Source organism: Microtus pennsylvanicus, chromosome X (assembly GCF_037038515.1).
Source record: "Microtus pennsylvanicus isolate mMicPen1 chromosome X, mMicPen1.hap1, whole genome shotgun sequence".
Lineage (NCBI taxonomy): Eukaryota > Metazoa > Chordata > Mammalia > Rodentia > Cricetidae > Microtus > Microtus pennsylvanicus.
This window is the reverse complement of record NC_134601.1, coordinates 144,327,146-144,342,894: the sequence shown is the minus strand read 5'-3', so window position 1 is coordinate 144,342,894 and position 15,749 is coordinate 144,327,146. Positions and strand designations below refer to the sequence as shown.

General features: G+C 46.1%; 1 protein-coding gene across 3 annotated transcripts; it reads right to left on the bottom strand.

Moving 5' to 3' along the window:
* Positions 1–80: 80 nt before the first annotated feature.
* On the bottom strand, positions 81–14,657 carry Araf (A-Raf proto-oncogene, serine/threonine kinase). 3 transcript variants are annotated; one of them, XM_075958313.1, is made up of 14 exons: positions 14,600–14,657; positions 12,998–13,138; positions 12,240–12,343; positions 9,729–9,831; positions 9,253–9,410; positions 8,243–8,378; positions 7,457–7,573; positions 6,531–6,733; positions 5,223–5,399; positions 4,270–4,316; positions 3,125–3,243; positions 2,481–2,642; positions 1,051–1,185; positions 81–304 (listed from the first exon to the last, which is right to left on the bottom strand). In XM_075958313.1, exons 2-14 carry the CDS (start codon positions 13,076–13,078, stop codon positions 170–172), a joined length of 1,677 nt encoding a protein of 558 aa, XP_075814428.1. In that variant the 5' UTR covers positions 13,079–13,138; positions 14,600–14,657; the 3' UTR covers positions 81–169. The 3 variants fall into 3 exon arrangements, with proteins under 3 accessions (XP_075814428.1, XP_075814430.1, XP_075814429.1); XM_075958315.1 differs by having other exon boundaries at positions 2,511–2,642; XM_075958314.1 differs by having other exon boundaries at positions 9,729–9,828.
* Positions 14,658–15,749: the final 1,092 nt, after the last annotated feature.

Below are 15,749 nucleotides of genomic sequence, written 5' to 3'. Positions count from 1 at the left end.
GGGGGGACCGGGACCCCCCACCCGCGAGGCGGCGTCGAGGCACAGGCAGAACGGTGACGGGCCGGCAGGAAGGCTCAGTGGTCAGAGCACCGGGTTCGAGTCGTCTCCGTCCGCGGGGTCCCGGGTTCGAGTCGTCTCCGTCCGCGGGGTCCCGGGTTCGAGCCGCGGCCTAAGGCACGAGTCGGGGCGCGCCGAGCAGGCAGGCGGGGAGGTCGTCGGCCGGGGCGCGGTGCAGCGAGGGCTCGGAGGCGCTGCGCTCGATCTTGGGCAGCGACCGCTGCAGCAGCTCCAGGGCGGCCAGGATCTGGGGGGGGGAGAGGGGAGACCTCAGCGTTTGTCGATCGACTACGCGACCTCAGTGTTTGTTGATCGACTACGCGACCCCAGTGTTTGTCGATCGACCACGCGACCTCAGCGTTTGTCGATCGACTACGCGACCTCAGCGTTTGTCGATCGACTACGCGACCTCAGCGTTTGTCGATGACTCGCGGATGTGATCACTGATCGACTACGCGACCTCAGTGTTTGTCGATCGACTCCGCGACCTCAGTGTTTGTTGATCGACTACGCAACCTCAGTGTTGGTTGATCGACTCCGCGACCTCAGCGTTTGTTGATCGACTAACCGACCTCAGTGTTTGTTGATCGACTACGCAACCACAGTGTTTGTCGATCGACTACGCGACCTCGGCGTTTGTTGATCGACTAACCGACCTCAGTGTTGGTTGATCGACTCCGCGACCTCAGCGTTTGTTGATCGACTACGCAACCTCAGTGTTGGTTGATCGACCACGCGACCACAGTGTTTGTCGATCGACTACGCGACCTCGGCGTTTGTTGATCGACTACACGACCTCAGTGTTTGTCGATCGACTACGCGACCTCAGTGTTTGTTGACCGACTACACGACCTCAGCGTTTGTTGATGACTCGCGGATGTGATCAGTGACTGACTACACGACCTCAGCGTTTGTCGATTGACTACGCGACCTCAGTGTTTGTTGATCGACTCCCCGACCGTAGGCCTCCCGACACTCGCACCCGGGACCCACCTGGGGGAAGAGCGGCCGCTCCTCGCGCTGGAACTTGAGGCAGTCGGCCAGCAGGCGGCGCACGGCCGCGGGGCAGTTCCTGCTGACCTGGCTGAGGTCCGGGGAGAGGAAGCCGCGGCCGACCATGAAGAGGATCTGGGGGGGAAACGGGGGGATTGGAACCCGGGACCCGGGAGTGGGGGGATCTCGGGCGGAGGGGGAGGGTCGTTCTCATTTTAATATTTATTTATTGTGTATGCAATATTTTAATTTTTATTTATTTTGCATACAATATTCTGATTTTTAGATTTATTTAATAAATATAAAATATAAATATGAATAAATATATTTATATATAAGAATACATATATTTTATATTTATTTCATAAATAAAAAACGTAAAAATGTAATAAATGTAAAAATTAAAATACTGTACACATAATAAATAAATATAAAAGAAAATTAGAATATCGCGTCCATGATAAATATAAACGCAATGAACAAATAAATTTAAAATTAGAATATCGCACACATAATGTAAAAATGTGAATATAGCGCGAATAACAAATAAAATTAGGATACCGCATACATAATTAACATAAAATTAGAATATTGCATACATAATTAACATAAAATTAGAATATCGCATACATAGTAAATAAATCAATATTAAAAAGCAGAACATGGCACACACAACAAGCAAACAAATATAAAACCAGCATAAGCACACATAATTAACATAAAATCAGCATACTGCATACATAATTAACACAGAATTAGCATGCCACATGCATGACTGACATAAAATCAACATACTGCCTGCATAATTAACATGAAATTAGCACACCACATGCAAATTTAACATAATTTTAGCATGTCGCATACACAATCAACACAAAATTAGCATACCGCATGCATAATTAACACAAAATTAGCATGCCTCGTGCACAATCAACATGAATTCAGCACACCGTGTGCACAAATTAGCATAAAATTAGCGTGCCGCATGGACAATCAATGCAAAATTAGCATACTACACAATTAACATAAACCAGCACATAGCACGCATAATTAACATAAAATTAGCATGTCGCACACATAATCAACATGAAATTAGCACACCGCATGTACAATTAACATGAAATTAGCATACCGCATGCATAATCAACACACAACACAATTAGCATACCGCACATAATTAGCATAAATCAGCATATCGCACACAATTAGCATAACTTAGCATACCACACAATTAGCATAAATCAGCATACCGCGCGCACAATTAACATAAATTAGCATGCCGCACGCATAACTAACGTAGAATTAGCATACCGCGCGCACAATTAGCATAAATCAGCATATCGCGCGCACAATTAGCATATAATTAGCATACCACACACAATTAGCATAAATCAGCACACCGCGCACACAATTAGCATAAATCAGCATACCCCGCGCATAGCTAACGCGGCCCCGCCCACCTGGTCGCGGCAGCCGATGTGCCTGTAGGGCAGGGATCCGCTCATGAGCTCGAAGAGGACGACGCCGTAGGCGTAGACGTCGGACTGGAAGCTGTAGGGGTTCGGGTCCTGCATGCGAATCACCTCGGCGGCCTGGGGGGGAGGGGGAAACCGTGGGGGTCGGGGACTCGCACTCGGGGCCAAGCGTCACCGGGACTCGCACTCGGCACCCGAATCGCCGGAATTCACACTCAGTCCCTGGGATTCGCACTCGGTCCCAGTCATCACTGGGAGTCGGGGACTCGCACTCGGGGCCCACGTCACAAGGATTCGCACTCGGCACCCGAATCTCCGGAATTCGCACTCGATCCCCGGGATTCTCACTCGGTCCCCCAGATTCGCACTCGGTCCCAGTCATCACCGGGACTCGCACTCGGTCCCCCAAATCACTGGAATTCACACTCAGTCCCTCAGATTCGCACTCGGTACCATTCGTCACCGGAACTTGCACCCAGCCCCCCAAATTCGCACTCGGTCCCAGTCATCCTCGGAATTTGCACTCGGTCCCCCAGATTCACACTCAGTCCCAGTCATCACCGGGACTCGCACTCGGCCCCCAGCCCGGCCCGACTCACCATCCACAGCACCGACCCCGACGGCTGCTCCAGGGGCTGCGCCCCGCTCCAGCGCGTCTTCACCGTGGCCAGGCCGAAGTCGCCGATCTTCACCGTGAGGCCCTCGTGCAGGAAGATGTCCGGCGGGGTCAAGGACGCGGGTGCGGGTTCTCTGACTTTTATGTTTGTGTTTTATGTACGTGATATGTTTTAAAATAAATATTATGTATAATATAATTTTTTAATTAATATTATGTCCACGTTTTTAAAATTAATATTATGTATGTAATATTTTTTAGGATATTATTATGTATACATTATTTTTTAAAATTAATATCATGTGTACAATTTTTATGGATGCAATATTTTTAAAATTAATATCCTATATACAATATTTTTTAATTAATACATATAAAATATTTTTAATTAATATTACATATACAACATTTTGAAATTAATACATGTATCTAATTTTTTAAAATTAATATTATGTATGCAATGTTTGTTTAGTTAATATTACGTATACAATGTTTTTAATTAATATTAAAATTAATTTTTTAAATTAATATTATGTATACAATATGTATACATTATTTTTTAAAATTAATATCATGTATACAATTTTTATGGATGCAATATTTTTAAAATTAATATCCTATATACAATATTAATACATATAAAATATTTTTAATTAATATTACATATACAACATTTTTGAAATTAATACATGTATTTAATTTTTTAAAATTAATATTATGTATGCAATGCTTGTTTAGTTAATATTACGTATACAATGTTTTAAATTAATATTAAAATTAATTTTTTAAATTAATATTATGCATGCAATGATTTTTAAATCAATATTATGCATACAAAGTTTTTAATTAATATTAATATTAAAATTAATTAAACAGAATTAATTGATCAATCAATATTAAATTAAAATTAATTAATATTAATTAAAGTCAGTTAATATTAAAATTATTGATTAAATTAATTAACATTAAAATTAATTTTTTAAATTAATATCATGTATACAATATTCTGTGTCCACCCTGGGGTGGCCGGCACTCGAACCCGGCACCTCGGGGAGACCCGACCGTGCCCTAACCACCGAGCCGTCCCCCCGCCCCCTCCCCCCCCACCCCGGCAGCCCGGGCGGATACTGTTGGACTTGAGGTCCCGGTGGATGATGTTCTTGGCGTGGAGGTAGCTGGGGGGGGAAGCGGTAGTTGAGCGACTCCTAGATCTGTTTGTTGAGCGACTCCTAGACCTGGTAGTTGAGCGACTCCTAGATCTGTTTGTTGACCGACTCCCAGATCTGTTTGTTGACCGACTCCTAGACCCGGTTGTTGACCGACTCCCAGATCTCTCCCTGTTTGTTGACCGACTCCCCGACCTCTCCCCGGTTGTTGACCGACTCCCAGACCCGGTTATTGACCGACTCCCAGACCTCTCCCTGTTTGTTGACCGACTCCCAGACCTGGTAATTGACCGACTCCTAGATCTGTTTGTTGACCGACTCCCAGACCTGGTAATTGACCGACTCCCAGACCTGTTTGTTGACCGACTCCCAGACCTCTCCCCGTTTGTTGACCGACTCCCAGACCTGTTTGTTGACCGACTCCCAGACCTCTCCCCGTTTGTTGAGCGACTCCCCGACCTCTCCCCGTTTGTCGACCGACTCCCAGATCTGTTTGTCGACCGACTCCCAGACCCGGTTGTTGAGTGACTCCCAGACCTGTTTGTTGACCGACTCCCCGACCTCTCCCCGTTTGTTGACCGACTCCCAGACCTGTTTGTTGACCGACTCCCAGATCTGTTTGTTGACCGACTCCCAGACCTCTCCCCGTTTGTTGACCGACTCCCAGACCTCTTTGTTGACCGACTCCCAGACCTGTTTGTTGACCGACTCCTAGACCTGTTTGTTGACCGACTCCCCGACCTCTCCCCGTTTGTTGACCGACTCCCAGACCTGGTAATTGACCGACTCCTAGATCTGTTTGTTGACCGACTCCTAGACCTCTCCCCGTTTGTCGACCGACTCCCAGACCCGGTTGTTGACCGACTCCCAGACCTGTTTGTTGACCGACTCCCCGACCCCCCGCGGGATCCTCACTCCATGCCCTGCGCCGTCTGCCGCGCCACGTCGATGCGCTGCACCAGGTCGAAGCGCGTGTCGGCCACGTGCAGGTGGTGGTAGAGGCTAGACCCCTCGCACCACTGCGTGATGATCGCCAGGCCCGGCCGCGTCATGAAGCCCATGAACAGCAGGATGTTGGCGTGGCGCGTCTTCCTGCGGGCGGGCGGGGCGGTTATTTGTCGGGGACGCTGTTTGTTTGTGGTGGACGCGGTATTTTATTCTTATATTAATTATGCATGCAACATGCTAATTTATATCAATTATGCATGCGATATTCTGATTTTATATTTATTTGCTATGTATGCAATTATATTTATTTATTGTAAATAAGGTATTTTCATATTTATTTATTATGTATAAAATATTCTAATTTTTATATTTATTTATTTACTATGTATACAATATTTATACTTATTTATTTATTGTAAATAAGGTATTTTCGTGTTTATTTATTATGTATATGATATTATAATTTTATATTAATTATGTATGCAATATTCTAATTTTATACGTATTTACTATGTACACAATATTTATATTTATTTATGTATTGTAAATACGGTATTTTTATATTTATTTATTTGTTGTAAATACGGTATTTTCACATTTATTTTTTTATTATGTGTACAGTATTATAATTCTCTTTTTTATTTATTTATTATACGATATTCTAATTTATATATTTATGTGTTTATTTACTATGCATACAATATTTATATTTATTTATTATATATAAGTGTTTTAATTGTGTTTTATATTTATTTATTAGGTACACAATCTTCTAGCTCTCTTTTGTATTTATTATACATAAATGGCTCAGGGGTCAAATAATAAATATAAAAATAAATGGAAAGGAAAATTAGCATATCGTATACATAATAAATATAAAATCAATATCAAAGAGAATTAGAATATTGCATACATAATCAATAAACATAAAATTATAATAGTGTATGCATAATAAACATAAAATTAGAATATTGCATCATAATAAATAAATATAAAATCAGAATATCACACATATAATGGATATAAAATTAGAATATCGCACGCATAATGAACGCAGAATTAGCATACCGCATGCATGATGAGTATAAAATTAGAATATTGCGGACACAATAAATAAACATAAATCATAATACTGCATGCATAATAAATATAAAATTAGCATACCGCACGCATAATTAACACAGAATTAGCATACCGCATGCGTAATTAACACAGAATCAGCACACCGCGCGCACCGCGGCCCCCGCGCCCCCTCGCACTCGCGCCCGCCCTCACCTCAGCACCTGCATCTCGTTCCGGAACGCCCGCGCCTGCTCCGCCGTCGGCCGCGCCACCCTCAGCACCTTCACCGCGACGTCCCCGTGCCAGCGCCCGCGGAACACCGTCCCGAACGACCCGGCCCCGACCCGCTGCAGCAGCTGCACCTCGCCCGGCGGCACCTCCCAGTAGTAGCCCGAGTCCCGGAACCCGAGCTGCTTCTGCGGGGCGGGGGGTGGGGGGACTCGAACTCGGGACCCGCGCGGGGAGGGGGACTCGAACTCGGGACCTGACTGGGGCTCGAACTCGGTACCTGACTGGGGCTCGAACTCGGGACCTGACCGGGGGCTCGAACTCGGGACCCGTGTGGAGGCTCGAACTCGGGACCTGACTGGGGCTCGAACTCGGTTTCTGACCGGGGACTCGAACTCGGTACCTGACCGGGGACTCGAACTCGGTACCTGACCGGGGCTCGAATTCGGTACCAGACTGGGGCTCAAACTCGGGACCTGACCGGGGCTCGAACTCGGGACCTGACCGGGGGCTCGAACTCGGGACCTGACCGGGGGCTCGAACTCGGTACCTGACTGGGGCTCGAACTCGATACCTGACCGGGGACTCGAACTCGGTACCTGACCGGGGGCTCGAACTCGGTACCTGACTGGGGCTCGAACTCGATACCTGACTGGGGCTCGAACTCGGGACCTGACTGGGGCTCGAACTCGGGACCTGACCGGGGGCTCGAACTCGGTACCTGACTGGGGCTCGAACTCGTACCTGACCGGGGGCTCGAACTCGGTACCTGACTGGAGCTCGAACTCGGGACCCACGCAGGGACTCAGAATCAGGACCCGCGCTGGGCTCGAACCCGGGACTTTTGGAATGTCAGGACTCGAACTCGGGCCCCGCCCACCCCCGTCCACGACCCCCCCCAAACGCCGTACCTCCTTCTTCTTCTCCTCCGCCAAGGCCTTGCGCTCCCGCGGCTCCGGCGGGGACCTGGGCTGTGGGGGTTTCCGCCCCGAGGACGCAGGGGCCGGGCTGGGGCTGTGAGCGGGGGCCTGGGAGGACGGGGGGGGGAAATTCTAGTTCTGTTGTGTGTTTGTTTATATTTATTTATTATATAATATTCTAATTAATTTTTATATTTCAACTAATTTTTAAACCTATTTATTCATTACGTGTACAATATTCTGATTCTCTTTTATATTTGTTTTTACATTTATTTATTATATATACAATATTCTACTTATCTTTTACATTTACTTTTGTATTCATTTAATTTTTATATTTATTTATTTACTATGCATACAATATTCGAATTCTCTTTTATATTTACTTTCATTTATTAGTTACATAATATGCTAATTTTATATTTATTTATTATGTATCGTATTCTAATTAGTTTTTATATTTATTCATTTACTCTCTATGCGATATTCTAATTTTTATATTTATTAATTACGTACGCAATATCCTAATTAATTCTTATGTTTATTTATTTATCATATATACAACATTCTACTTCTCTTTTATATTCACTTTTATATTTATTTATCATGGATACAATATTCTAATTCACAGACGGTTCCGAGCCACCGTGTGGCTGCCGTAACTCGAACTCGGGACCCATGTGCTTAACCACTGAGCCACCCCCCAGCTCTCCCCGATGTCCTCACAGGGACTCGAACTCGGGACCCAGCCCTCCCCCGCCCGCCCCAAGTCCTCACCTGCAGGAGTGCGGGGTCCACGGGGGCCGCGGTGCTGACCATGTGGACGTTGGGCGTCGAGGTGGAGCGGATGCGCTGCAGCGGGGGATTGGCCGGGAAGGCGAAGGGCTCCGGGTCACGGGGTCGGGGGTCAGGGCTGAGGGAGAGAAAAATAAAACGGGGACGGCTCAGTGCCAAGGGTCCCGGGTTCGAGTCCCGCCCGGCGCGTCTATCGGGGATCCCAGCTGCAGGGATGTTTACTGGGGCTGGAGGGGCGGCTCAGTGGTTAGAGCGTCGGGCGGCTCTGCCCGAGGTCCTGGGTTCGAGTCCCGGCCACCCCAGGATGGCTCATTAGAACGTTGCACGCATAATGGATAAAATTAGAATATTGCATGCATAATAAATAAATATAAAAATTACAATATCAAATTAAGTAAAATTAAATTGATTAAAAATAAATTAAATAAAAATTAGAATATCAAATTAAATAAAATTAAATTGATTAAAAGTAAATTAAATAAAAATTAAATATCAAATTAAATTAAATTGATTAATAATGAATTAAATAAAAACTAGAATATCAAATTAAATTAAGTTGATGAAAAATAAATTAAATAAAAATCAGAATATTAAATTAAATAAAATTAAATTGATTAAAAATAAATAAAAATTAGAATATCAAATTAAATTAAATTGGTTAAAAATAAATTATATGAAAATTAGAATATCAAATTAAATAAAATTAAGTTGATTAAAAATAAATTAAATAAAAATCAGAATATCAAATTAAATAAAATTAAATTGATTAGGAATAAATAAAAATTAGAATATCAAATAAAATTAAATTGATTAAAAGTAAATTAAATAAAAATTAGAATATCAAATTAAATAAAATTAAATTGATTAAAAATAAATTAAATAAAAATTAGAATAAAGCATCGAACCCGGGACCCGGGAAGAGCAGGCCGGTTCTCCAACCACCGAGCCCCCCCCACATCGTGGCCGCCGGGACTCGAACCCGGGGCTCTCACCGCGGGCGGCGTCGGGTGCCCAGGTCCACGCAGACGGTGGGCACGCGGGCGGAGCAGTGCTGGTGGAATTTGTAGCCGCAGGTCTGGCAGCGGAAGCCGTGGAACAGGAACTTGAGGCAGAAGTCGCAGAAGGCCAGGCTGAAGAACGTCTTTCGCACCTGGGGCCGGGGGGAAAAAAAGGCTGGGTGGGGCAGTGGTCAGCGCAAAAAAAAAAAAAAAAGAGCCGGGTAGCATAGTGGTCAGCGCAAGAAAAAAAAAAAAAAACAAAAAGAGCCGGGTGGTGCAGTGGTTAGCGGAGAGGAAAAAAAAAAAAACAAAAAAAAGCCGGGTGGCGCAGTGGTTAGCGCAGAGGAAAAAAAAAAAAAAACAAAAAAAGACGGGTGGTGCAGTGGTTAGCGTCACCCCGTCCACCTCCTCCACCCCGGCCCACACGTGGGGTCTCCCGCCCCCGCCCCTGGCCCCCCCGCGGCGCTCACGAAGTTGTGCGTGGTCAGCGGGACGTCGTCCAGGACCTCGACGAGCAGCTCCTCCCCGTCCAGCGGCGCCATGGCCGCGTCCCAGGCCGTCTCGGTCTTCCTGCTGCCGAGCGGGGGGGGCGGGGGTGAGAGGGTCCCGGGTGCGAGTGTCGGGGGCGCACGGGTCTCGGGGGACGGGGACTTCCTGTCCTCGGGGTTCTAGAACTTTCTACAACTTCCTGTCCTCGGGGTTCCAGGACTTTCTACAACTTCCTGTCCTCGGGGGTCCAGGACTTTCTACAACTTCCTGTTCTCGGGGTTCTAGAACTTTCTACAACTTCCTGTCCTCGGGGATCCAGGACTTTCTACAACTTCCTGTCCTCGGGGATCCAGGACTTTCTACAACTTCCTGTCCTCGGGGATCCAGGACTTTCTACAACTTCCTGTCCTCGGGGGTCCAGGACTTTCTACAACTTCCTGTTCTCGGGGGTACTAGAACTTTCTACAACTTCCTGTCCTCGGGGATCCAGGACTTTCTACAACTTCCTGTCCTCGGGGGTCCAGGACTTTCTACAACTTCCTGTCCTCGGGGGTCCAGGACTTTCTACAACTTCCTGTTCTCGGGGGTCCAGGACTTTCTACAACTTCCTGTCCTCGGGGGTCTAGAACTTTCTACAACTTCCTGTTCTCGGGGGTCCAGGACTTTCTACAACTTCCTGTCCTCGGGGGTCTAGAACTTTCTACAACTTCCTGTTCTCGGGGGTCCAGGACTTTCTACAACTTCCTGTTCTCGGGGGTCCAGGACTTTCTACAACTTCCTGTCCTCGGGGATCCAGGACTTTCTACAACTTCCTGTCCTCGGGGATCCAGGACTTTCTACAACTTCCTGTTCTCGGGGGTCCAGGACTTTCTACAACTTCCTGTTCTCGGGGTTCTAGAACTTTCTACAACTTCCTGTTCTCGGGGGTCCAGGACTTTCTACAACTTCCTGTCCTCTGGGTTCTAGAACTTTCTACAACTTCCTGTTCTCGGGGGTCCAGGACTTTCTACAACTTCCTGTCCTCGGGGGTCCAGGACTTTCTACAACTTCCTGTTCTCGTGGATCCAGGACTTTCTACAACTTCCTGTCCTCGGGGGTCCAGGACTTTCTACAACTTCCTGTCCTCGGGGATCCAGGACTTTCTACAACTTCCTGTCCTCGGGGATCCAGGACTTTCTACAACTTCCTGTTCTCGGGGATCCAGGACTTTCTACAACTTCCTGTCCTCGGGGATCCAGGACTTTCTACAACTTCCTGTTCTCGGGGATCCAGGACTTTCTACAACTTCCTGTTCTCGGGGATCCAGGACTTTCTACAACTTCCTGTTCTCGGGGGTCCAGGACTTTCTACAACTTCCTGTTCTCAGGGGTCCAGGACTTTCTACAACTTCCTGTTCTCGGGGGTCCAGGACTTTCTACAACTTCCTGTTCTCAGGGGTTCTAGAACTTTCTACAACTTCCTGTCCTCGGGGATCCAGGACTTTCTACAACTTCCTGTTCTCGGGGTTCTAGAACTTTCTACAACTTCCTGTTCTCGGGGATCCAGGACTTTCTACAACTTCCTGTCCTCGGGGGTCCAGGACTTTCTACAACTTCCTGTTCTCGGGGGTCCAGGACTTTCTACAACTTCCTGTTCTCGGGGATCCAGGACTTTCTACAACTTCCTGTCCTCGGGGATCCAGGACTTTCTACAACTTCCTGTTCTCGGGGATCCAGAACTTTCTACAACTTCCTGTCCTCGGGGTTCTAGAACTTTCTACAACTTCCTGTCCTCGGGGATCCAGGACTTTCTACAACTTCCTGTCCTCGGGGATCCAGGACTTTCTACAACTTCCTGTTCTCGGGGGTCCAGGACTTTCTACAACTTCCTGTCCTCAGGGGTCCAGGACTTTCTACAACTTCCTGTTCTCGGGGGTCCAGGACTTTCTACAACTTCCTGTTCTCGGGGGTCCAGGACTTTCTACAACTTCCTGTTCTCGGGGGTCCAGGACTTTCTACAACTTCCTGTCCTCGGGGATCCAGGACTTTCTACAACTTCCTGTTCTCGGGGATCCAGGACTTTCTACAACTTCCTGTTCTCGGGGGTCCAGGACTTTCTACAACTTCCTGTCCTCGGGGATCCAGGACTTTCTACAACTTCCTGTCCTCGGGGGTCCAGGACTTTCTACAACTTCCTGTTCTCGGGGATCCAGGACTTTCTACAACTTCCTGTTCTCGGGGATCCAGGACTTTCTACAACTTCCTGTTCTCGGGGATCCAGGACTTTCTACAACTTCCTGTCCTCGGGGTTCTAGAACTTTCTACAACTTCCTGTCCTCGGGGGTCCAGGACTTTCTACAACTTCCTGTTCTCGGGGATCCAGGACTTTCTACAACTTCCTGTTCTCGGGGTTCTGGAACTTTCCGTTCCGGGCACCAGACCCCATCTCTGAGGGTTCTGAGCCGCCATGGTGTGGCCGGGACTCGAACTCGGGACCCCGGGGCGCGCACTCACCCGCGGATGAGCCTGTAGACCACGCAGCAGTCCTGGTTGAGGCCCCGCACCTTGAGCGCCTTGTCCAGGGAGTCGTAGACGCTCGCGCCATCGCGGACGGTCACCTGCGTGGGGGCGCGGGTCCTCATTGTTATTATTAATAATATTAATATTATTATTATCATTATTATTGTTGTTATTATTACTATTTTTGTTGTTGTTATTATTATTATTATTGTTATTACTATTATTGATATTATTACTATTATTATTGTTGTTATTATCATTATTATTATTGTTATTGTCATTACTATTATTATTACCGTTATCATTATTATTGTTGTCATTATTGTTATTATTACTATTATTGTTATTATTATTGTTATTATCATTATCATTATCATTATTATTATTATTCCCCCCCTCTGCAGTAGCCACCTCCTACCCTTCGGGTCCCAGGTTGACAGTGTGGACCGCCTGGAACCCGCGCCTATTTTTTTAAATATTTATTTATCATGTATACAATTTTCTAGTTTTTAATATTTATTTATTGTGTATAAAATATTCTAATTTTTAATATTTATTTATTTATTCATTATACAACACAGCAGAGGGCACCAGACCCCATCCCAGACGGCTGTGATCCACCCTGTGGTGGCCGGGACTCGAACCCGGGACCCCGGGCAGAGCAGGTGGTGCTCTAACCACCGAGCCGCCCCTCCACCCCCTCAATACTATTTATTTATTGATTGATTGCTGACTGACCCCCGCGGACTCACCACCGTGCGCTGCTTGTTGGGCAGGAAAACCTTGACGGTGCCCAGGGCCCGGGCAGCCTGGGGGCCTCGCGCCGGCTCCATGGGCCCCGTGGTGCTGCAGGCGGGCGGGGGTCGGGCCGGGCGGCGGGGGCCATGCGGGTCCTGGGGGGGCGAGGAGATAAGGAAATAAATATAAATAATAATAAATATAAATAAATATAAATAATAATATTTACCTGCTCTTCCCCGGGTCCTGAGTTCGAGTCCCGGAGAAATAAATAAATAAATAAATATTTTTGAGAAAATAATAATAATAAATAAATATAAAAAAATAATAATATGTAGGGGGTTGGAGAGGTGGCTCAGTGGTTAGAGCGCTGCCTGCTCTTCTTCCCCGGGTCCTGAGTTCGAGTTCCGGCCACCCCAGGGTGGCAAATAAATAAATAAGTAGTAAACAATAAAAATAAATACATATAAAATAATAATAATAATAATTATCTGCTCTTCCCCGGGTCCTGAGTTCGAATCCCAGATAAATAAATAAATAAATGTTTGTTAGAAAATAATAATAAATAAATAATAAAATAATAATAAATAAATAAATACTAAAAAATAATAATCAATAAATACATATAAAAGTATAATAATAATTATCTGCTCTTCCACGGGTCCTGAGTTCGAGTCCCGGACACCGCAGGGTGGCAAATAAATAAATATTAAAAAATAATAATAAATACATATAAAATAATAATAATAATTATCTGCTCTTCCCCGGGTCCTGAGTTCGAGTCCCGAACAAATAAATAAATAAATAAATATTTGTTGGAAAATAATAATAAATAAATAATAAAATGAGAATAAATAAATAAATACTAAAAATAATAATCAATAAATACATATAAAATAATAATAATTATTATCTGCTCTTCCACGGGTCCTGAGTTCGAGTCCCGGCCACCCCAGGGTGGCAAATAAATAAATAAATAAATATTTTTTTTTGAAAAAAATAATAAGAAAGCAATATAAAAAAATAATATTTAGGGGGCCGGAGGGGAGATAGCTCAGTGGTTAGAGCAGCGCCTGCTCTTCTTCTTCCCCGGGGTACCGAGTTCGAGTCCCGGGAACCCCACGGTGGCTCACAGCCGTCTGTCAATGGGGTCTGGCGCCCCATTTCTGGCCTGCACAGAACATGGCATTAAAAATAAATGAATAAATAAATAAGAATAAATAAGTAAATAAATAATAAAATAAGAATAAATAAATATTTTTAAAAAATAATGAAAATAAGTAAATATAAAATAATAATATTTAGGGGGCCGGAGGGGCGGCTCAGTGGTTAGAGCGCCGCTTGCTCCTCCGCCCGAGGTCCCGAGTTCGAGTCCCGCCCGCCCAGATCACTGCATAAACAATAAATAAATTAATTAAAAACACAAAACTCTATAAAGAGAACTCCAGGCCGATGGCGGGAACTCCCGAGCCGCGGAGCCGAGACCGCAGGGCTTCGCGTTCATCCGGGAATCTCGCACCCGAGTCCATGACCCCCAAAACCCTCGAGCCCGGTCCCGCCCCGCCCAGGCCACGGCGCGGGTCCTGGGTTCGAGTTCTGCGCGGGCCCGCGCTCACCGGTCACAGCGCCGCCGCCGCCGCCGCCTCCATCTTGGGCCCGTCTTCTGGGTTCCGCTCCGTGCAAACATGGCGGCCCCCATGGGCGAAGTTCCGTACGGAGCGGAGCGCGAGGCTTCCGGTTCCTCGGCGGCCACCGTAGAACCCGGGACCGCCGGAAATGACGGTGCGAACATGGCGGCCCCCATGGGGGAAGTTCCGTACGGAGCCGAACGCGCGGTTCCCGGTCCCTCGGCGGCCGCAGTACAGCCGGTGCAAACATGGCGGCCCCCATGGGTGAAGTTCCGTACGGAGCGGAGCGCGAGGCTTCCGGTTCCTCGGCGGCCACCGTACAGCCCGGGACCGCCGGAAATGACGGTGCGAACATGGCGGCCCCCGAGGGGAAATTCCGTACGGAGCCGAACGCGCGGTTCCCGGTCCCTCGGCGGCCGCCGTACAGCCGGTGGGAACATGGCGGCCCCCATGGGGAACTTCCGTACGGAGCGAAACGCGAGGCTTCCGGTCCCTCGGCGGCCACCGTACAGCCCGGGACCGACGGAAATGACGGTGGGAACATGGCGGCCCCCATGGGGAACTTCCGTACGGAGCGGAGCGCGCGGTTCCCTGTCCCTCGGCGGCCGCCGTACAGCCGGGACAGCTGGGGCCCCTTTAGGGGGGTCTAATCCTGCCTGCTCTTCCCAAGGTCCTGAGTTCGAGTTCCGGCCACCGCACGGGGGCTCAGAACCATCTGTGATGGGGTCTGGTGCCCTCTTCTGGGCGGCAGGCGTATGCACAGATGGAATATTGTATACATAATAAATAAATATAAAATTAGAATATTGTGTACACAATAAATAAATATAAAATCAGATTATTGTATCCATAATAAATAAACATAAAATTAGAATATTGTGTACATTATAAATGAATATAAAATTAGAGTATTGTACACATAATAAATATAAAATTAGAATATTGCATACAAAATAAACAAACATAAAATTAGAATATTGTGGACATAATAAATAAACATAAAATTAGAATATTGTGGACATAATAAATAAACATAAAATTAGAATATTTTATGCATAATAAATAAAATATAAAATCACAAAAAATCACAAAAAAATCGCAAAAAAATGTAAAAAAATCACAAAAAATCACAAAAACA

Bases quoted from the DNA above. Each gene is read 5' to 3' on its own strand.
- Araf (XM_075958313.1), bottom strand. From the start codon at position 13,078: ATGGAGCCGGCGCGAGGCCCCCAGGCTGCCCGGGCCCTGGGCACCGTC. The intron at 2,643-3,124 runs GTGAGTCGGGCC...CCTCCCCCCCAG, and splicing joins CGGGGTCGGTGCTGTGGATG to GCCGCCGAGGTGATTCGCAT. The intron at 305-1,050 runs GTGGGTCCCGGG...TCCCCCCCCCAG, and splicing joins AGCGGCCGCTCTTCCCCCAG to ATCCTGGCCGCCCTGGAGCT.